The sequence below is a fragment of the Bos taurus genome, chromosome 10 (genome assembly GCF_002263795.3).
Source record: "Bos taurus isolate L1 Dominette 01449 registration number 42190680 breed Hereford chromosome 10, ARS-UCD2.0, whole genome shotgun sequence".
Lineage (NCBI taxonomy): Eukaryota > Metazoa > Chordata > Mammalia > Artiodactyla > Bovidae > Bos > Bos taurus.
The window spans coordinates 10,418,408-10,441,304 of record NC_037337.1 but is presented as its reverse complement, the minus strand read 5'-3'; the positions used below and the strand labels follow the sequence as shown (position 1 = coordinate 10,441,304).

General features: G+C 38.2%; 1 protein-coding gene across 2 annotated transcripts in view; it reads left to right on the top strand.

Moving 5' to 3' along the window:
• The window catches only part of HOMER1 (homer scaffold protein 1), a 139,769-nt gene that overhangs the window by 105,474 nt on the left and 11,398 nt on the right, over positions 1–22,897 (top strand). For both annotated transcript variants that reach the window (XM_059890509.1, NM_001076052.1), the window contains 3 exon segments: positions 4,990–5,146; positions 9,029–9,139; positions 9,748–9,828. In XM_059890509.1, the coding sequence (XP_059746492.1) occupies positions 4,990–5,146; positions 9,029–9,139; positions 9,748–9,828 (349 nt within the window).

Genomic DNA, 22,897 nt, shown 5'->3' with positions numbered 1-22,897 from the left:
ATCAGATCAGTCGCTCAGTCGTGTCTGACTCTTTGCGACCCCATGAATCACAGCATACCAGGCCTCCCTGTCCATCACCAACTCCCGGAGTTCACCCAGACTCATGTCCATCGAGTCAGTGATGCCATCCAGCCATCTCATTCTCTGCCGTCCCCTTCTCCTCCTGCCCTCAATCCCTCCCAGCATCAGAGTCTTTTCCAATGAGTCAACTCTTCGCATGAGGTGGCCAAAGTACTGGAGTTTCAGCTTTAGCATCATTCCTTCCAAAGAAATCCCAGGGCTGATCTCCTTCAGAATGGACTGGTTGGATCTCCTTGCAGTCCAAGGGACTCTCAAGAGTCTTCTCCAACACCACAATTCAAAACCATCAATTCTTCGGTGCTCAGCCTTCTTCACAGTCCAACTCTCACATCCATACATGACCACAGGAAAAACCATAGCCTTGACTAGGCGAACCTTTGTTGGCAAAGTAATGTCTCTGCTTTTGAATATGCTATCTAGGTTGGTCATAACTTTCCTTCCAAGGAGTAAGCATCTATTAGTTTCATGGCTGCAGTCACCATCTGTAGTGATTTTGGAGCCCCCAAAAATAAAGTCTGCCACTGTTTCCACTGTTTCCCCATCTATTTCCCATGAAGTGATGGGACCGGACGCCATGATCTTCATTTTCTGAATGTTGAGCTTTAAGCCAACTTTTTCACTCTCCTCTTTCACTTTCATCAAGAGGCTTTTGAGTTCCTCTTCACTTTCTGCCATAAGGGTGGTGTCATCTGCATATCTGAGGTTATTGATATTTCTCCCGGCAATCTTGATTCCAGCTTGTGTTTCTTCGAGTCCAGCGTTTCTCATGATGTACTCTGCATAGAAGTTAAATAAACAGGGTGACAATATACAGCCTTGACGAACTCCTTTTCCTATTTGGAACCAGTCTGTTGTTCCATATCCAGTTCTAACTGGTGCTTCCTGACCTGCATACAAATTTCTCAAGAGGCAGATACAGAACTAAAATATATGTTTATTATGAATCACAGTACTTTAGATACATAATGTGTTTGAGCTATACATAGTGTTAGTTTGTTTGCTAGGGCTGGCCTAACAAATAGCACAGGCCAGGGTGGCTTAAACAGTAGACATTTATTTTCTATAGGCTGGGAGTCTGAGAACAAGTTGTTGGTGGCGTTCTTTCTTGAGACCCGTCCTTGACTTGCAGGTGGCTGCTTGCAGGTGGCTTCTTCCAGTGTCTTCACATGACCTTGCTCTCTGCGTGTTTGTGTTGTAATCTCCTTTTATAAGGACACCTTTTATAAGGTCATATTGGATTAAGGATCACCCTAATTGCCCCATTTAATTTAACTGCCTCTTTTCAGACCTGTCTCCAAGTTATACACATATTTTGAGATACTGGGAGTTAGTACTTTAACATATTCATTCATGAGTGGACACAGTTCAGCCCAGAATGCAAAAAATTGAAAAAAAAAAAAAAAAAAAAAAACAGTGGGAAATGTAGAACTTTCTGTGATGATAGTTCTATATTTTTGCTCTCCTGTACGGTGGCCACTAGTCCCCTGTGGCTATTGACTATATGAATGTACCCAAAGGGATTGAGAAGCTGAATTTTTTACTCTATTTGGTTTTGAGCACTTTAAATTTAAATGGCCACATGCAGCTAGTGACTAACATTTGGACGGTACAGATGTTAACTAATGTCTTCATTTGACATACACAGAACTGAAGATCAAAACAGTTGAGAGACTAATCTGATATCACACAAATAATGATTGAAATAATGGTGAAGTAGGCTGAGTTTTCACATTCTTAGTGGGTTTTTCTACCTACAGATTGTAAAATAAAACCCAGAGAAATAAAATATAACACTCCCATTTTTGTTCTTTTTCCTTTTATAAAGACAGGATAATCTTAGGTTACAACTGAGAAATTTTCAACATATGTGTTTCAGAAATATTCAAGATCATTTTCTCTGCTCTTTCATTTTTAAGAGGTTTGATACTTGCGTATATCAAGTGTTTAAATTAGTTTAATAAGACTTTTGTTGTCAGATTGTAAAGTCTATTTAAATAAAACTAATGTCTGTAGTGGAAAAATTGGTAGATGGTTTAAAAATCCATATTCAGTTAGAGAAGATGAATCAGTGCATACTTTATCAGAAAATCTGAATCTGAAAAATCATTCCACAAAAGAAGAAATGGGAAGTGCTTTCTCTTTAAAGATAGAAATTGGTTGTTAAATTAATGTGTGTTAGTCACTCAGTTGTGTCTGACTCCTTGTGACCCCATGGACTGTAGCCTGCCAGGTTCCTCTGCCCATGGAATTCTCTAGGCAAGAAAATTGAAGCAGGTTGCCATTTCCTTCTCCAGGGGATCTTCCCAACCCGGGATTGAACCCGGGTCTTCTGTATTGCAGGCTGATTCTTTACTGTTTGAGCCACCAGAGGAGCCCTGTTAAATCAATAACTTATTTGATTTTGTCCTTTTATGTTTGATGAAATTTTTTCTATGAACTTCAGAAAAAATGTTAAGTTTTCATTTAAAACTAATTTTAGTTAGGAGGGGATTCAAAAGAGAGGGGATATGTGTATACCTATCACTGATTCATGCTGAGGTTTGACAGAAAACAATCAAACTCTGTAAAGCAATTATCCTTCAATTAAAAATAAATAAATTTTTAAAAGGTGAATAAATAAAACATTTTGATATTGGCAAAACTAATACAATTATATAAAGTTTAAAAATAAAATAAAATTAAAAAAAATAAAATAAAACTAATTTTAGAATTACAGAAAAATTGCAAAAACTGTACAAAGAATTTCCATATACCCTCACCCAGCTTACCTTCGTGTTAGCATTTTACATAACCATAGACCACCTGATCTGCCTCTTGAGAAATCTATATGCAGGTCAGGAAGCAACAGTTAAAACTGGACATGGAACAACAGACTGGTTCCAAATAGGAAAAGGAGTACGTCAAGGCTGTATATTGTCACCCTGTTTATTTAACGTCTATGCAGAGTACATCATGAGAAACGCTGGACTCGAAGAAACACAAGCTGGAATCAAGATTGCGGGGAGAAATATCAATAACCTCAGATATGCAGATGACACCACCCTTATGGCAGAAAGTGAAGAGGAACTCAAAAGCCTCTTGATGAAGTGAAAGTGGAGAGTGAAAAAGTTGGCTTAAAGCTCAACGTTCAGAAAACGAAGATCATGGCATCCGCTCCCATCACTTCATGGGAAATAGATGGGGAAACAGTGGAAACAGTGTCAGACTTTATTTTTCTGGGCTCCAAAATCACTACAGATGGTGACTGCAGCCATGAAACTAAAAGACGCTTACTCCTTGGAAGGAAAGTTATGACCAACTTAGATGGCATATTCAAAAGCAGAGACATTACTTTGCCAACAAAGGTTCGTCTAGTCAAGGCTATGGTTTTTCCTGTGGTCATGTATGGATGTGAGAGTTGGACTGTGAAGAAGGCTGAGCGCTGAAGAATTGATGTTTTTGAACTGTGGTGTTGGAGAAGACTCTTGAGAGTCCCTTGGACTGCAAGGAGATCCAACCAGTCCATTCTGAAGGAGATCAGCCCTGGGTGTTCTTTGGAAGGAATGATGCTAAAGCTGAAACTCCAGTACTTAGGCCACCTCATGCAAAGAGTTGACTCATTGGAAAAGACTCTGATGCTGGGACAGATTGGGGACAGGAGGAGAAGGGGACGACAGAGGATGAGATGGCTGGATGGCATCACTGACTCGATGGACGTGCGTCTGGGTGAACTCCGGGAGTTGGTGATGGACAGGGAGGCCTGGTGTGCTGCGATTCATGGGGTCGCAAAGAGTCGGACACGACTGAGCGACTGAACTGAACTGAATATAATTTTCAAAACCAAGAAATTGACATTGATACAATATTATTAACTAAACTACAGATCTTAATTTTCACCAATGTCCCTTTTATGTTCTAGGAACCCATCTGGATCCCACATTGTATTTAATTATTTCTTCTAAGTCTCCTCCATTCTGTTTCTCAGACTTACCTTTTCTTGACACTTTCGAAGTGTGCCAGTCAGCTTTTTTGTAGAATGTTCCTCAGTTTGGGTTTATATGTTTTTTTCAAAATTGGGATGATGGTTATGCATGTTTGGAAAGAATGCCACAGAAATGATCTTTATACACTGATATGTATTCTTACTGGTGATGAGCTTTAGAAATATTGATGATTGAAACGATGCTTTCTTTTATATATATATATTAAGATTACTATAAAATATCAATCCACCGAAACATTTGCTCTGTGATGCAAATAACTTCTCAAAAACTAAAATTCTGATTAAAGAAACCTATTATCATTACTAGTTAGTTAATGGGATGAGGTTAGTAGAATTTCACTAATAGGAGTAAGTTGTTCAATAAGGAGGTAGAGAAACCACCTTTTTTTCTGTGAAATTAGGTAATTGTTTCTTCATTGGAAAGTTAAGAAAGGAATTATTGAGAGGGCCCTTCTCACTTAACAGAATTGTGTTTGTAATAGAAAATTGTCTTTGTTGAGATACTTAACTCTGGGTAACTTAACAAGTAGAACATAAAATGAGGAAAAAGTGATTGGTTTAAGTTTAGTTTTGTTCTGTAAGTGACACCAGAATTCTATCAGAGTTGTTAGTACCAAGTTTAATTTATTGCAGCAGATTTTTCTATTTGGGGTATTTAAAAACTCTGAATAAGATAAATAAATCAACTTGATTTATTTATTAAATAAATCAAATAAATCAATTTCAAAAGAAATACTTATATTTATTTATTTGATAGGTTTTATTCACTAGGAGCATTTAAGTGAAATATTTGTGTTTTTATTCTTTGGGGGGAGTCTTTGAAACATTTTTGAATTATAAACCAAATCTTAGGACTGAGTACTGCTGTCTCTTTAAAGTAACAACAGTCAGTGTAATGGGTGGAATTTTCTTTTCTTTTACTTTAGTTCAGCAATCAGCAAACACTGGGAGGCTGAACTGGCCACCCTCAAAGGAAACAATGCCAAACTCACTGCAGCCCTGCTGGAGTCTACTGCCAATGTGAAACAATGGAAGCAGCAGCTTGCTGCCTATCAGGAGGAAGCAGAGCGGCTGCACAAGCGGGTAAGTGCGGGGCTGCTAACCTGAGGACTGACAGCCCCAGATTGTCTTAATTTACATGCAGATTCAGCACAGGGACCTCTTCTGGAGATTTTTGTTGGTTATCAAAACATATATATGGGTTGTATTATATGTGGGTTTATTGGTTAAGAAAACAATTTTCTGCAGTTTCCTGAGAATGAAGGAATTTGGACAGCTTTGGAGTCCAAACACCCAATGTCACATTCCTGTTGTGCCACTTGTTAGCTGTCTGACCTTTGGTAACGTACTGCCCTGTTTCTGCTCAGTATTCTTATCTGTAAAATAGGAACAATAATATAGACTCTGTACAATTCCTGAGAAAATTGAGATACTGAACTGACATATAATTACACTGAAGCAATGATAATGCTTTTATTATTTTACTTTATTTCTTAAAGAACAATTTGAAAAATACAGGTAGAAAAGTCTTTATAAAAGTTAAAGATAAAAACTTTAATTAGAAATATGGGGCAATACTACAAATATGGGGCAGTAAAAGAAAAATTAATATCAGGAGACCAAACAATTTCTTAGAAAGAATTTTTTAATCCAAAGTATATGTATTCACCCAACAGGAAGCCAATGCCACTAGCTTCTGTTTTAAAAATGATTTTAAAGAAGTGAACTCCATAGACGTTAGGAAATGGGCTTAGTATCAGAGCAGAATTTGAGGAGTATAAGATGACCAGGATGACAGGGGAGGTAAGACTGAAGTTAAACAGAGACAGGAGGGAGAGTAAGAACCTGAGTAAATACCTTTCTATGCTAAGTTTAAACTTAATTCATGAGGGGAAGGGGGAAGTTGTTGTTTGATGAGGATAGTGTCCCATCTTGCAAGATGGAAAGCTCTGGAGATCTATTTCACAGCAGTGTGAATATACTTAATGCTACCGAAGTGAAAGTGAAGTCGCTCAGTCATGTCTGACTCTTTGCGACCCCATGGACTGTAGTCTACCAGGCTCCTCCATCCATGGGATTTTCCAGGCAAGAGTACTGAAGTGGGGTGCCATTTCTTTCTCCAGCAGATCTTTCCGACCCAGGGATTGAACCTGGGTCTCCAAATACCACTGACCTGTACGTTAAAAATGGTTAAGAGGATAAATTTTTACCGTGTTTTTCATTGTGTTTTTTTACCACAATTAAAAAAAAAAAAAAACTTTAGGATAATTGACTTATAATCCAAAAAACATTCATTGAGGAGCTATCCTTTTTATGTATTCCCCGACCCTGAGAGTTTTTTGCTTTAAGTAGTCAATTGAATTTTAAAGAATTTACGAAACAAAGTATTTTTATTTACTCACATAATTTCCAGTGCTCTTCTTTCCTTCCTATAGATCTGAATTTCCATCAGGTATCATTTCTCTTCAGTCTGAGTAGAATTCTTTAGGATATTTTTGTACTTCAAGTGCACTGGCAACAAATTCTCTCAGCTTTTGTATATATGTATGTGTATAGATAGAGAGATTTTTATCTTTACTACAGGTTGTGTTTTCCTATTTCTTCATATGTCATTTTTGATTATATATTGATCATGGTAAATGAGATGATGTTATAGAGCCCATAGATTGTGTTATCTGCCTCTGAATATTCAGTGCCCATTTTTGTTTGAGCAAGCAGTGAAATTACTGGTAGCGTGTCGCCGTCCCTTGGTATCTGTTGGGGATTGGCTCCAGTGCGCCACCCACTGCCCCACCTCACAGGAAGTAAAATCCGTGAGTGCTCAGGTTCCTTGTGTAAAGTGGCATAATACAGTCATCCCTTTGTATCCATAGGTTCCCCATCCACCATGAGTATAGAGGGCTGGCTGTACTTTGAAGTTGTGAAGGTGTAAACTTCTGCTTTAGTATTTGGTTTATTTCCATTTTGGTCTTAATTCAAGGGGATTTTTTGAGTCCTTGGAAATCTTTATTTCTAAGGCATGATCCTCCTGGGGTTTCAGTGGGAAGCTTGAAGTGCTTGCTAAGAAACCTAATTTGGTGTTGACACTAACCTCAAAGTGTCTTCTCGGTGGCGAGCACTACCACACCTCAACGCTTTTTCATTCTTCCAGCATTTCTCCCACACTCCCGAACCCCTGTGATTCCTACTTGTACATGTTTACTTCAGAAGTCAGCCGAAGATTCGAGGGATGTCTATATGCTTTTTAAGAGGTCCTTTTTCCATACAGTTCCCTGAATTTCGATTTGCTTCAGTTGTTCTAAGGCATCCCCAACTCCTCAGACTTCTTTGGAAAAATAAGAGCTCAGATTTTTGCTTGCAGTCTAGTCAGGCAGTGCAGCCGAACTGCACAGCACTTTCAGGCAAAAAGACGTGTAAATGTGTGCCTCACTCTGTATGGTGCTTCCTTTCGGTCTTTTGCCCAATTTGGTCACTCACCAGGGCCTTCTAACAGCTGATGTTTACATTTTGCCCATGATTTTGTTATCTGGGTGAAAGTTAATCTAGTAAAAAATACTCCAACCTTATCAAGACTGGAACTGCTCATGAGGAATGTATTGCCTAATGTACAAAGAAAACTAATATATATTAGACAATAGGGGAAAATTCCCAAGATCTTTGAACAGATGTTCAGAATTGTGGGCCAGAAGACAGGAGAGCCTGAGAACTGAGGAGCTAGAAATGGCTTTCTAGAGAAGGGCATTCTAAGCTGAGTATTGGGGGGTTGGTTAGTTCTGAATGGTTTTCAAAGGTAAGAGAAGACATTCTAGTTAAATCCACAAGATGAATATTAGCATGGTTTGTTGAAAGTTCATACATACTAGGTGTCTTGAGCAATGAGATATTTACATAGTTTGCAGCTAGCTTTTGGGGGACTGAGAGTTTAGATTTGATGCTGTAAGAAAGATGAGCCGTTGAGAGGCTTTTAGTGGGGCAGTCACACAGTGAAAGATGGGTGTTAGCAGTTTTCAGAAGACATAAAAATAGACAAAGGATATAATTAGGTCCAGTGGCAGGCCACTGGTTTTGTTTACACCTGTATAACAAGGGTCTGTGCAAGGCTATTAGAGCATGAATAGAAACCAAGAAAATGATATGAGAGAAGACTGACAGAATGTGGTGTTAATTCACCATTTGGAAAATGTGAGGGAGAGAGATCTGCTGTTTCCTTAATAGTCTACAATTTATTGTATTCTAACCAATCAAAATGTGTGAGCTCCTGACATGTAGAGGATTTTGATAAGGTGTGTGTTTTTCTATTGACTTCTGTCTGTTTTGACTAATTTTGGATGGCATAGCTTTTAGAGACAGTGCCCTTCTCTGTTCTTTAAAAAAATAGCAAGTGCCCATTGAAAGGTAAGCTGCTGTCTGGGCCCTCAGGAAATTTGTCCTGCCTAGAGAACTCTTCTCCTTTGCTGAAAGAGACCCTGCTGATGTGAAGATATTCTAGTATCAAGTGATTTAAGTTGTATTTTAAGCATATCTTTTCTTCCAGATTCCTTTACATTTTAGAACCGTATTTGAATATTTTCTCACTTCTGCAAGGCCAGTTTTTAGAACCCATATTTAATTTAAAGGCTACAGATGGAGGGCAGATGGCTGGTTTTGAATTTGTTTTCAGAAAACGTTTTTAAAGAAGACTTTTATTATAGGGGTTTTCTACTGTCATTAATCACTTAATTTAAGTTTTCCTAACTTTTTCATGACCGAGTGTAGCTATCTTCTTTGGTCTTTTTCCTTAGTCCTAAATTGATATTTTTAAAGAATCAATTCTGCTCATTCTACCCTGTCTTAATATCTCTCAAAGTTAATTTTCATATATTGATTCAAAATTCATTATACACCTATGAAGGACTTACTGTATGTCTTCAGCAAGAAATCCTGTGAAATTGTCACGATTTAGTTTATGTTCTCATTTGATTTTAGGTGACTGAGCTTGAATGTGTTAGTAGCCAAGCAAATGCAGTGCATACCCATAAGACAGAACTAAATCAGACAATACAAGAACTGGAGGAGACGCTGAAGGTGAAGGAAGAGGTAATTTGCTACTTCTCACTCATCTGTAATCTCACTAAAATATGGGTACAGTACTGGAGTCTGTATCTGATTTAAGGGTATTTTATGCAATAAGGTTGTGGGGTGATTTTAGGATGAAATTTTCTGAGTGATACTCAGCTTGTTCACATTTTCCCCATCGCTGTGTCTTGTTATGAACTATGGGGAGGCAGTCAGACTGAGATACTGCCTCTTTTCTTCTGTATGAGAGCTGCATTCATACAATCAACAGAAAACCATTAGGAGTTAAATGAATTTTACAAGCTGTTGCTTTTTCTAGTTTCCAGTCAAAAGATTTAATACCTCAGGAAAGAATTATATCCACAAAGCTTGAAGCAATCTTAAAATGTCCAGATTGCTGTTTCTAAGCAGTGCTTTACCAAAGCCACCGAGTTGAGTTGCTTCAGATTATTCTGTGCTAGACAGCATACCCATTAACATGAATTTATCCCTTGAAATCAGTACAATGGAAATTTTTTAAACACCCTTTTCCTAAGGACTGGACAGTAATTTCAGGGAAAAATAAGGCCTTGTCTTTCCTTGAAATAGTTAAAATATTGTTGTTAAAAATATTGCACTACTTTTTCTAGGAAATAGAAAGATTAAAACAAGAAATTGATAATGCCAGAGAACTACAAGAACAGAGGGACTCTTTGACTCAGAAACTACAGGTGAGCTGTAATAAAATTTTTATTCATTTCTGCATAGAAAGTCATCAATCTTTCTTTCATATAGTAATGACTTTTTCCCTTCAACTCAGTTTTGAAGGTTTTTGGTCATTTTTCTTTTTTAGAACTTCTGATTCATGCCTGATGGTTGACTTTTCAAAAATTACTTGATTCATCTAAGTAGCTTACCATAATAGATGGTCATTTATAAATTCTTTGTCTTTAGTAAAATTATTTTAGAAATGTCTACTTTTAACATAAAAGTGCCCTGAACTTAAAGAAAATGTCTCAAATGGAGTATATTCAAATAGTTTAGGAATTCTGCGCATCTTTTTTCACACTGAACTAATATATGAATTACAGCAGTAGTTGTGCCCTCAGGGAAATCAAGGCAGTGTTCTTTTCCTTTCTTTGCTCTGATTAATTTTACTCACTTTTCTCTGCATAAATAGCACGCTTCCTGACTCTTAATTCACATCCATGTATCCTGTGTCAGTGGTAGTCAGCCATAGTTAGGGAAGATTTCTTTCAAAACTACAGCCAGACTCTCCTGCTGTCAGCCCAGACGCTTTTCTTATACCTCCTAGCCTCAAGAAGAGTTAGGACCACTTCGAGGTTTGGAGTAGAAACAAATGCAAATATGTATAGAGTGAGGAATTAGGGACAAAAATTGTAAGTGGGACCTGAAAACCTAGGGTTGGAAGGAGTACCTGGATTGTAACAAGAACAACCAGTATTTTTCGAGTGCTTACTGTGTACCTGACACTGCACTTTGCTTATGCATTTAATCCATGTAGCGTCATATGAGGAAACTAAGGCTTAGATGAGTTAACTTGTTCTACCTGTTAAATGAGCACAAACTCTGACAGTAGAGACGTTTCATGAAACAAACAAGTTCTTCCTATGAAATATTCCCCTTTCTCTCCCATCACTGACTTTCAGCAGTCTAGGAAAATGAAGTTGCTTGTTTTGATCTGCCCTATTAAATATTGTTTCTATATTTTAACTGTCTGCATAGATTAGTGGTTCTTAACTAGGAGTAGTTTTGTGCCCCAGGGAACATGCATCTATGTGGGGAGACAGTTTTGATTTTTACAGCTTAGATGGTGGAATTGATCTCTAGTAGGTTGGGGCTTCCCAGGTAGCACGAGTGGTGAAGAATCTGCCTGCTAATTTGGGAGACACAAGAGAGGTGGGTTCTGTCCCTGGGTCAGGAAGATCCTCTGGAGAAGAAAATCACAACCCACTCCAGTATTCTCGCGTGGAGAATTCCATGGACAGAGGAGTCTGGCAGGCCGCAGTCCATGGGGTCACAAAGAATTGGACACAACTGAGCGTACACACAGGTTGAAGCCAAAGTTGTTACTGAACATTGAATTATCCAGTCCCAAGTTTCGAGAGTGCCAAACTTGAGAAAAACTTGGTGTAGAATTAAAATAAGAAACATATGATCCGGGCTGGAACAAATGGTGGAAAGGCAGGCTGGTTTTCTCTTTTGGCTTGGCTTGGCTCCCATTGTTTAATTACTTGCTTTGATATAGGTGGTTGCTAAGCATTTACACGATGGGGCTTCCCTGGTGGCTCATGGGTGAAGAATTCGCCTGCAGTGCAGAAGACTGCCTGCCTGTGCAGGAGACAGAGGTTCCATCTTTGGATAGGGAAGATCCCTGGAGAATGAAATGGCAATCCACTCCAGTATTCTTGCCTGGGAAACTCCATGGACAGAGGAGCCTGGTGGCTACAGTCCCTGGGGTTGCAAGAGTTGGGCACCACTTAGCAACTTAGCAACTTCACCACCACCACCAAGCACTTGCATACATTAGCTCTAACTCTTAGAGTAACAGGTGTGGGATCCCCGTTTTCAAAGAAAAAGCAGCAATTCAGAGGTGTTACAAGTTTAATTAAGGCACTTAGCTAGAAAATAGTGAAGACTGGATTTGTTTCGATTCCAAAATCTCTATTCTGTCTATATTACCACACCGTTTCAGCAGGCAGGCATCCAAGCCATCCCTAACTATTCTTGGGGAAATTTTTTTCAGTTATGTACACATTTATATTGTCTCAGAGAAACCAAGAAATGATTTATTCATATCAAACTTCTAAATGTGTTTCATCATTGATCGAGCAGTAAATGAATTTTACAGCTGGCACCTAGAATTGTGACTATCAATTCTTACCTGTTTTTTCATTGAATATCAGAAATACTTATCAAGACAGCCTACCTGGAATAGGACAGGGAAGCTTTCAGAAAACCCAAGGGTGAATTCTAAAAGGCCAACCCACCGAAATAACCTGTATGTTTTTTCTAGTTTGAAGAAAGTTCCTCTTTTATGGCCTAGTCCCTCCTACCTAAACATCTACATGTCAAAAGTTCCAGCACTCTTGAAGCTCCATTCTTAAATTCAGTCCAAAAAATTGGGATCATTAGTTTCTGAAACGGTAGAGGAACTTTGAAATTGCAATGCATGGGTTTGGATTGTAGCTATGAATTTAGATAAAAAACATAGTTTGGAAAAATTTTAAGTGGTTTTGATACGATTTTTTTTTAGTTTGCAAGTTTTTTCTTTAAATATCAATGTAACATATGCTCATTGTAAAAAATTTAGAAAAATGTAACTTAACAGAAAAAAAAAAATACTCCCATCATCCTAAGGCAAAATGTTGAGAATGTCCTTCCTTCAGTGTTTTTGTGGATAACTTTTTCTTTATGTGAGACATAGAGATAGCAAGTTTTTGTCTTGCTTTCCTAACAATGTTATGTCATAAGCTGCATGTGTCATATAGCTATATAGTATTCTCCTCCATAGGTGTACCATAATTTTCTTCCAACATTTTTACAGGGATGATCATTTGTTTTCAACATTAGTTGTAATAATGTTATAATGTATCTTTTTACATAAACCTTGCCTTTCTCATTATTTCTTTGAGATGAACTTCTAAAGAATTACTTGGTGTCAATGTTTCGAAATTACTTATACTGAGAAACTGATGTCTGGAACGACAGGACACCCGCTGGATATTAGTCCCCTCTCGTTTTTTGCTTCTGATAGGGAACAAGGGGAACTTATTATTTTTTTTAGTATTACCTTTTTTTTTTTTTTTGCTTACAAGTTTTAAATATGTTTATTGTCATCTTTTTGTATCTTGAAGGCACGAAGTGCGTTTTTACCTTATAGTATATGGCATATCCTTGCCTAGAGTTCTAAGTCCCCAGATCTTCAAATGGGCTGGTTTCTAATGTAATTAAGACTTGGCTTACATGTTCATTTCACTGATCTCCCTATTTAAGCACTATTCTGCGGGCCTCCCCACCACCCACTGCTGTGTGATATTACCCTGTCTTATTTTCCTTGTAGCAATTATCACTGAATGAAGTGATCTCATTTTTTTTAATTTATTTTAAAAATTTTTCTTTTGAAGTAATTTCACATGGAAAGTTGCAAGAATAATGTACCTTTCATGTATCTTTCACCTATGTCACCAGATGTTAACATTTTTGCCATATTCGTTTTTGTTTGATTATGATAGAATTCTCTCTGTATTCTTTTTTTTTCCAAATGGCTGAGAATAAGTTCCAAATCTGATATCCTTTTACCTCTAAACACTTTAGTGTGTATTTTCTTTTTCTTGCATATAATTTTTAAAGATAATTTTTATTGAAGTATTTGATTTACAGTGTTATGTTAGTTTCTGCTTGCGGCGAAGTGAGTCAGGTATACATACACATATATCCACTCTTCTTTAGATTCTTTCCCATATAGGTCATTATAGAGTATTGAGTAGAGTTCCCCATGCTTTACAGTTGTTCAGTTGCTCAGTCATGTCCAACTCTTTGTGACCCCATGGACTACAGCACACCAGGCCTCCCTGTCCATCACCCACTCCCAGAGTTTGCTCAGATTCATGTCCGTCGAGTCAGTGATGCCATCCAACCATCTCATCCTCCATCGTCCCCTTCTCCTCCTTCCTTCAATCTTTCCCAGCGTCAGGGTCTTTTCCAGTGAGTCGACTCTTTGCATCAGGTGGCCACAATTTTGGAGCTTCAGCTTCAACGTCAGTCCTTCCAATGAATATTCAGGGTCGATTTCCTTTAGGATTGACTTGTTTGATCTTCTTGCAGTCCAAGGGACTCTCAAGAGTCTTCTTATTAGCTATCTCTTTTATATAGAGTAGTGTGTGTATGTCAGTCCCAATCTCCCAATTTATCCTTTCCCCTTTGGTAACCATAAATTTGTTTTCTACATCTGTGACTCTGTTTCTGTTTTGAAAATAAGTTCATTTGTACCCTTTTTTAAAACTCTGGATATAAGCGATATCATATGATATTTGACTTCACTTAGTATGACAACCTCTTCAATGTGTATTTTCTAAGAATAGAACAGTCTTTTACATAACCATCAAAATCAAGAAATTATCTAAAGACTTTATTCTAATTCTCAAAACTGTCCTCTTTATAACAGAATATTAAAAATTGTTCTTCTGGTCCAGGATTCATTCCAGGATCACAAGTTGCATTTAGTTGTCATGTCTATTTATTTTGACGTTAAATGTCCCAGATTTGGCAAGGGGGAACCTTTTTAATCCTGCTTCTGTGTCCTTTGGATGTGACCCTATCATTTTTTAAAGAACTTCGTGTTTTAACTCAACTAGATATTCTAGATTCATCTTGTATTTCTCAGTTCCAGCCTTGAAATTAGCTATTTCTTCAGACAAATTTTTCTTTTAGTAAAGTTTGGTGTTTAGAAACCAGGTTCTGGGCATTAAATATACTTTTTGCTATTGAGATGTCATTGTGTTTGCTGCTGCTGCTGCTAAGTCGCTTCAGTCGTGTCTGACTCTGTGCAACCCCATAGATGGCAGCCCACCAGGCTCCCCCGTCCCTGGGATTCTCCAGGCAAGAACACTGGAGTGGGTTGCCATTTCCTTCTCGAATGCATGAAAGTGAAAAGTGAAAGGGAAGTCACTCAGTCGTGTCCAACTCTTAGTGACCCCATGGACTGCAGCCCACCGGGCTCCTCTGTCCATGGGATTTTCCAGGCAAGAGTACTGGAGTGGGATGCCATTGCCTTCTCCAGTCATTGTGTCTAGGCCCTCTTAATTATCAGAGATAGAAATATGCACATATCACATTATGTCCATTATAATAACTATATTGAAAAAAAAATGACCCTGAAAGCATATCAGTACCTCCCATTGCAGTCCAGTACTATGGAACTCATTTTAGCCTTCCCCAGTTTCCTGTTTATAACTCTGTTCCCCAATATTAAGAAACCATAATACATTTACTTGCTTGCTTAAGAAGTTAAGTGAAAGTTGCTAAGTCATGTCTGACTCTTTGTGACCCCATGGACTATACAGTCCATGGAATTCTCCAGGCCAGAATACTGGAGTGGTATCTGTTCCCTTCTCCAGGGGATCTTCCCAATCCAGGAATCAAATCCAGATCTCCACATTGCAGGTGGATTCTTTACCAACTGAGCCACCGGGGAAGCCCAAGAATACTGGAGTAGGTAACCTATCCCTTCTCCAGGGGATCTTCCCAACCCAGGAATTGAACTGGGATCTCTTGCATTGCAGGCAGATTCTTTACCAGCTGAGCTACTAGGGAAGCTCTTTTGCTTAAGAAAGTAGTTTCTAGTTCATACCACTGTCAAAACAACAAAAACACAGCCCTACTGACTAGATGAGTATTCTTTTTGTTTTTAACTTGTGTTCAAAAGTTAGATTCTTTCACTCCCCCTCTTCAATTGGTTAGTTATTCATTTAAAGTACATTTATGTTTATCTGTATCTTATTATATTCCATTTTAGTTCTTCCCCATTCTTCTTTGTGTTGTATTTGTATGCATTTACTGAGCATTTGGGGCTTCCCAATTGGCGCTAGTGGTAAAGAATGCACCTGCCAAGATAGGAGTTGTAAGGGACACAGGTTCAATCCCTCGGTTAGGAAGATCCCCTGGAGAAGGAAATACTGGAAACCCACTCCAGTATTCTCTCCTGGAGAATCCCATGGACAGAGGAGCCTGGTGAGCCAGACGCAACTGAAGTGCTTTAGCGTACAGACACTGAGCGTATGAAACATGGTTCTAAAAGTCAGCACTATTCAGAAAGATATCTTTCAAGAAGTGTCATCTTGTCCACTCCAGTCTAGCCCCATTCCCATCTGCCCCTGTGGGTAACCAGTCTCATTATCTGACTTATTCTTTCTGTGTTTCTTTTTACACAAATGAACAGATAAGTCTGTTTTTTTATTCCCTCCCCTTTTTTCTTACACAAATGGTAACATACTCTAGTCACTCTTAACTCTTACACACTTTTTTTTTTTAATCTAAGGTATGTCCTGGAAATCACTCTGTCAGTTCATAGAGATCTTGTTCATTCTTTGTTTGGCTGTATACTACTTCATTGGTATGTGCGATAGTTTTTTTCAAACATACTCCTTTATATGGATATATAGGTTGTCTCCAGTATTCTGAGAGTACTGTAGTGCGTTTGTACATAGGTATTTTGTTATTGTTGGAGGTGTATCTATACGGTAGATGCTTAGAAGCAAGATTTCCAAGTGAGAAGGTCACACTGTCACATTCTTCTCCATAGTGGTTGTTGCTGCTTTTCCCTTGTATCATCAGCACGTGTGTGCCCATTTCTCACAGCCTCATCAACAAAATGTGTTCTCAGACTTCTTATCTTTTGGCAATATATGTTAGGTGAGAAACGATAGTTTTAATTGGTGTATCTCATATTATGAGTGAGATTAAACATCTTTCATAAGCTTAGAGGCCATTTCAGTATCTTTTTGTACCTGTATAGATTGTGTATTCAAGTCTTTAGCCCTTTTCTCTATAGATTTTTGATCCTTCTTTGAAAATTTTTCTAGAGTTCTTTATATATCTGCAATTATATGTTACAAATATTTCCTCCCAGTTTGTCAGTGTTTTCTGACTTTGCTTGAGATAGTGGTATTGTTTTATATAGTGTCAAATGTATCCTTCTTTTCTTTCATTGCTCTGTTGCTGCTGCTCAGTTGCTAAGTCATGTCCAGCACTTTGCAACCCCTTGTACTACAGTATACCAGGCTTCCCTGTCCTTCACCATCTCCTGGAGTTTACTCTTAATTCAAGGTGGATTTAGAAAAGGCAGATGAACCAGAGATCAAATTGCCAACATCTGTTGGGTCATAGAAAAAGAAAGAGAATTCCAGAAAAACACTACTGCTTCATTGCCTATGCTAAAGCCTTTGACTGTGTGGATCACAATAGACTGTGGAACGTTCTTAAAGAGATGAGAATACCAGGCCACCTTAAATGCCTCCGGAGAAACCTGTAGGCAATCAAGAAGCATCAGTTAGAACTGAACATAATGGACTGGTTCAAAATTAGGCAAAGAGTACATCAAGGCTGTATATGGTCACCCTGCTTATTTAACTTATATGCAAAGTTCATCATGGGAAATGCATGGCTGGATGAAGCACAAGATGGAATCAAGATTGTTGGGAGAAATATCAATAACCTCAGATATATAGATGACAGCACCCTTATGGCAGAAAGTGAAGAGGAACTAAACAGTCTCTTAATGAAGGTGAAAAAGGAGAGTTGAAAAGCTGGCTTAAAACCCAACATTGAAAAACATAAAGATCATGGCATCTGGTCCCATCACTTCATGGCAAATAGAAGGGGAAACAATGGAAACAGTGAGATTTTATTGTCTTGAGCTCCAAAATCACTGCAGATGATGACTGCAGCCATGAAATTAAAAGATGTTTGCTCCTTGGAAGAAAAACTGTGACAGACCTAGATAGCATATTAAAAAGCAGAGACATTACTTTGCTGTCAAATATCCATCTAGTCAAAGCTGTGGTTTTCCCATTAGTCATGTATAGATGTGAGAGTTGGACCATAAAGAAGACTGAGCATCGAAGAATTGATGCTTTTGAACTGTGATGTTGGAGAAGATTCTTGAGAGTCCCTTGGACTACAAGGAGATCCAACCAGTCAGTTCTAAAGGAAATCAGTCCTGAAAATTCACTGGAAGGACTGATGCTGAAGCTGAAGCTCCAATACTTTGGCCACCTGATGCAAAGAGCTGAGTCATTAGCTTGACTCAATGGACATGAGTTTGAGCAATCTCTGGGAGTTAGTGAAGGACAGGGAAGCCTAGTGTGCTGCAGTCCACGGGGTTGCAAAGAGTTGGATACGCGTGAACAACAACAACAACAACAACAACAACAACAACATATCCATTGAGTCGGTGATGCCATCCAACCGTCTCATCCTCTGTGGAGCGACTGAACAACAACAACATGTCCATTGAGTCAATGATGCCATCCACCCGTCTCATCCTCTGTGGATCGACTGAACAACAACAACATATCCATTGAGTCGGTGATGCCATCCACCCGTCTCATCCTCTGTGGAGCGACTGAACAACAACAACATGTCCATTGAGTCAATGATGCCATCCACCCGTCTCATCTCTGTGGAGCGACTGAACAACAACATGTCCATTGAGTCAATGATGCCATCCAACCGTCTCATCCTCTGTGGAGTGACTGAACAACAACAACATGGCATCATTGAGTTGGTGATGCCATCCAACCATCTCATCCTCTGTCGTCCCCTTCTCCTCCTGCCCTCAATCTTTCCCAGCATCAGAGTCTTCTCCAGTGAGTTGGCTCTTCGCATCAGGTGGCCAAAGTATTGGAGCCTCAGCTTCAGGATCAGTCCTTCCAATGAATATTCAGGGTTGATTTCCTTTGGGATTGACTGGTTTGATCTCCTTGAGTCCAAGGGACTCTCAAGAGTCATCTCCAGAACCACAGTTCAAAAGCATCAATTCTTCGGCACTCAGCCTTCTTTATGGTCCAACCCTTACATCCATACATGACTACTGGAAAAATTATGGCTTTGACTATACGGACCTTTGTCAGCAAAATGATATCTCTTCTTTTTAATATGCTGTCTAGGTTTGTCATAGCTTTTCTTCCAAGGAGGAAGTGTCTTTTAATTTCCTGACTGCTGTCACTGTTTGCAGTGATTTTGGAGCCCAAGAAAATAAAATCTGTCACTTGTTTCCATTATTTCCCCCTCTATTTAGCATGAAGTGATGGGACCGGATGCCATGATCTTAGTTTTTTGAATGTTAAGTTTTAAGCCAACTTTTTCACTCTCCTCTTTCACTTTCATCAAGAGGCTCTTTAGTTCCTCTTCACTTTCTGCCATAAAGGTGATGTCATCTACATATCTGAGGTTGTTGATATTTCTCCCAACAATCTTGATTCCATCTTGTGATTTATCCAGCCTGGCATTTCACATGATGTACTCTGCATATAAGTTAAATAAGCAGAGTGACAATATACACCCTTGACGTACTCCTTTCCCAATTTTGAACCAGTCTATTGTTCCATATGCGGTTCTAACTGCTGCTTCTTGACCTGCATACAGGTTTCTCTGGAGGCATTTAAGGTGGTCTGGTATTCTCATGTCGTTAAGAATTTTCCATAGTTTGTTGTGATCCACACAGTCAAAGGCTTTAGTATAGTTAAATGAAGCTGATTTATTTTTGCATTCTCTTGCTTTTTCTATGATCCAACAGATGTTGGCAATTTAATATTTGGTTCCTTTGCCTTTTTTGAATCTAGCTTGTACATCTGGAAGTTCTTGTTCATGTACTGTTGAAGTCTAACTTCAAAAATTTTGAGCATTATGTTGCTAGCCTGTGAAATGAGCCAATTGTGCGATAATTTGCACATTCTTTGGCATTGCCCTTCTTTGGGATTGGAATGAAAATTGACCGCTTCCATTTCTGGAGTGTGAAATCCTGGTTATTGCTCTGACTCTGTTCCACACTCAGATCATATAGGAATCCATCCATATTTCCTTTTAGTACTTCTGTGGTTTCATTTTTTACACTTAGATCTCTGATTCCCTTGGGGTTTGTCCTTTGTGTGTGGTGTGAGATACAGATCTAAGTTTATCCTTTTTCAAATGTCTGTCTTGTTATTTCTTTACCATTTATTTAAAATTTTATCTTCTTTTCCCAGAGATTTGAGATATTCAACTTCTGTGTGCATCTTGGTCTATATCTGGACGTTCTCTTCTGTCCTACTAAGTCACTCATATCTATTCCTGCTTCCTAGTACCGCACTGCTCTGCTCGTAGAGGCGTTACAGTATATTTTAATATTGAATAAGGTCAACCAGCCCTCATAGCTTTTCTTTTTCATCATTTTTCTAAATGTATTCTTAACATGTTTTTTCCATATGTATTTTAGTACCAATCTTGGTGTCAACAAAACACTTAGCTCTGTAAAAAAAATATCATTGGTATTGCTTAAAATTTAGAATGCTAGTTTAGCAGAAGTGATATCTTCATGAGGTTTCCATCCTATCCAAGAACAGAGGATGTCTTCTTACTTGTTCATGTCTACTTTTGTGTTTTTCAGGAACATTTTAAGACTTTCATCCTGTGAATTTGGAGTGTTTCTTGTTTGTTTGTAATTATTTTATCTTCTAATATACTATGGAAAATTAGGTTTTCTCTACCATTGTATCTTTTGATTATTGCTTATAAAATCAATGTATATGAAAGTTTTTGAATTCTGTTTGCTAATTTTATATCCTGCTACCATAGTAAATTATTTTATTGTTTGAACTAGTTTTGTCATTTATTTCATCTATTCACTAACAAATAATCTGCAAATAGAGATAATTTTACTTCTTTTTTTCTAGTTCTTAGGGCTCTGTTGATGTTTCTTGTTGAGTTACATCTGTTAAAAATACCAGTACAGTGTTAATAGTGGAGGTGACAGACTTATCTTGTCCTGATTTTAGTGGAAACGTTTCTAATACTTTTCCATTAGTTGAAATTTTGGCTTTACCAGTATCATATTATGAGAGTGGCTTATTCCCATTTTCTTGAGTGTTTCTACCAAGAAAGAGTTAACTTTTGTTAATAGCCTTTTTAGTACTAATGGAGATAATCATAATTTTTTCCCCAGATCCATTAATATAGTTTATTTTATTAATGAATTTTCTAAAACTGAACCACATTTGCATTCCTAAAATAAATACCACTTAGCTGTGGTGTATCATTTTCTTAATGTGGTGTCAGATTTTAGTTCCCTGTTATTTATAGTTTTTACTTGATATTCATTTGTAATATTGGTCTGTAACTTTCCTTTTTCAGGTGGGGGCTGAATTTATACGATTTGGGTGTCAAGGTTATACTAGCTTCATAAGATAATTTGGATGCTTTCTTTATTTTCTTATGCTCTGGAATAATTTTATGTCATATTGGAATTATCTAGTCTTTGAAAGTTTAAGAGAACCCCTGTTTGAAACTGTCTGGGCCTGGAGCTTTTTTAATTCCTTGATTACTCTCTATTTCCTCTGCAGATATTGGCCTGTGTAAGTTTTTCATCTGCGTTTTCAGATGTTCAATGGAAACTCTTATACTTTCTTATTGTATATAGTTCTTTATCCTTGTCTTTCTTAAGTTTAGTAATAGTATGTCTATTTTAGACTTCCCTGGTGGCTCAGTTGGTAAAGAGTCTGCCTGCAGTGCGGGAGACCTGAGTTCAATCCCTGGGTTCAAAAGATCCCCTGGAGAAGGAAATAGCAACCCACTCCAGTATTCTTGCCTGAAGAATTAGATGGACAGAGGAGCCCGGGGGGCTGCAGTCCGTGGGGTCAGAAAGAGTCAGACACAACTGAGCAACTAACACTTTCACTTTCGTGTCTGTTTTAAGTTTTTTGAAAAATGAAATTCTGACTTATTAATCAGTGTTACTATTTTTCTGTCTTTTACCTAATGAATTTTTAGTCCTCTGTTTATTATTCCTGCTTTGATTTACTTTTTAATTTTTTTCTAGCATTTTGAAAGGGGAATTTAATTCCTTTGTTTTCATTTTTATTTATTTGTGTTTAAAACTATAGATTTCCTCTGATCATTGCTTTAATTTGTCCCATAAATTATGACAGTATTTTCATTGTCATTATGTCTTAAAATTCTGTAATTTGGTCTTCCCTTTCATGCTGGAAATGTTTAAAGGAACATGTTTTATTATCCTGGTGGAAGGGTCTTTTAATTTTATGATTTAGTTTTACTGCATTGTAATTACAAGGGTTTGTTTATGTAATTTCTGCTTTACATAATTTACCACTTTTTTAATGTAATCTGGCATATGATCAACTCGTGAATGCTCTTTATTGATTTTGTAATTTAAGCCTTCTATATCCTTACCATTTTTTGGTTCCTCTTGATCTGTCCTATATTGAGAGGAGCATATTAACAAGTCTTTTCAGTGTATTTTTTTCTATGTATCCTTACAGCTCCTGTAGTTTCTACTTTATAAAGATGGGTACTTGTTTCTTGGTACATAAACATAATTGTTGCGTCTTCATTGTGTTACGGCTTTTAGCACTGAAGGCATCTTTCTTTGCTGCTTTTTCTATGGCTGTCACAATGCCTGCCTGGTATACCTTTGCTCATGTTATTATTTTTGGACTTTCTAAATGAATTTCCCAGTGGAAGGACCTTTTATTTTAGGATTAGCTATCCCCCGGGGTCTCTTTCTCTTCTTATTTTTTTAAGGGTCTCTTATTTTTTTAACTTGTGGTGATCTGAGTCTTCCCTGCTGTGCACAGGCTTTCTCAGGTCGTGGCGAGCAAGGGCTCCTCTGCTGTTGGGCGCAGGCGCTCAGCACGTGGGCGCAGTAACTGTGGCACGTGGGCTCAGGAGGTACAGCTCGCCGGCTGCAGAGCACAGGCTCAGCAGCTGTGGTGCAGGGGCTTCTTGGTGGAATCTTCCCAGACCAGGAATTGAGGCAGATTCCTGTCCACCTGGTGGCTCGGAGGTTAAAGCATCTGCCCATAATGCGGGAGACCTGGGTTTCATCCCTGGGTCGGGAAGATCCCCTGGAGAAGAAAATGGCAACGCACTCCAGTACTCTTGCCTGGAGAATCCCATGGACAGAGGAACCTGGCGGGCTACAGTCCATGGGGTCACAAAGAGTCGGACGTGACTGAGTGACTTCATTTCTTCTTCCTGTCCACCATACTGCCAGAGAAGTCCCCT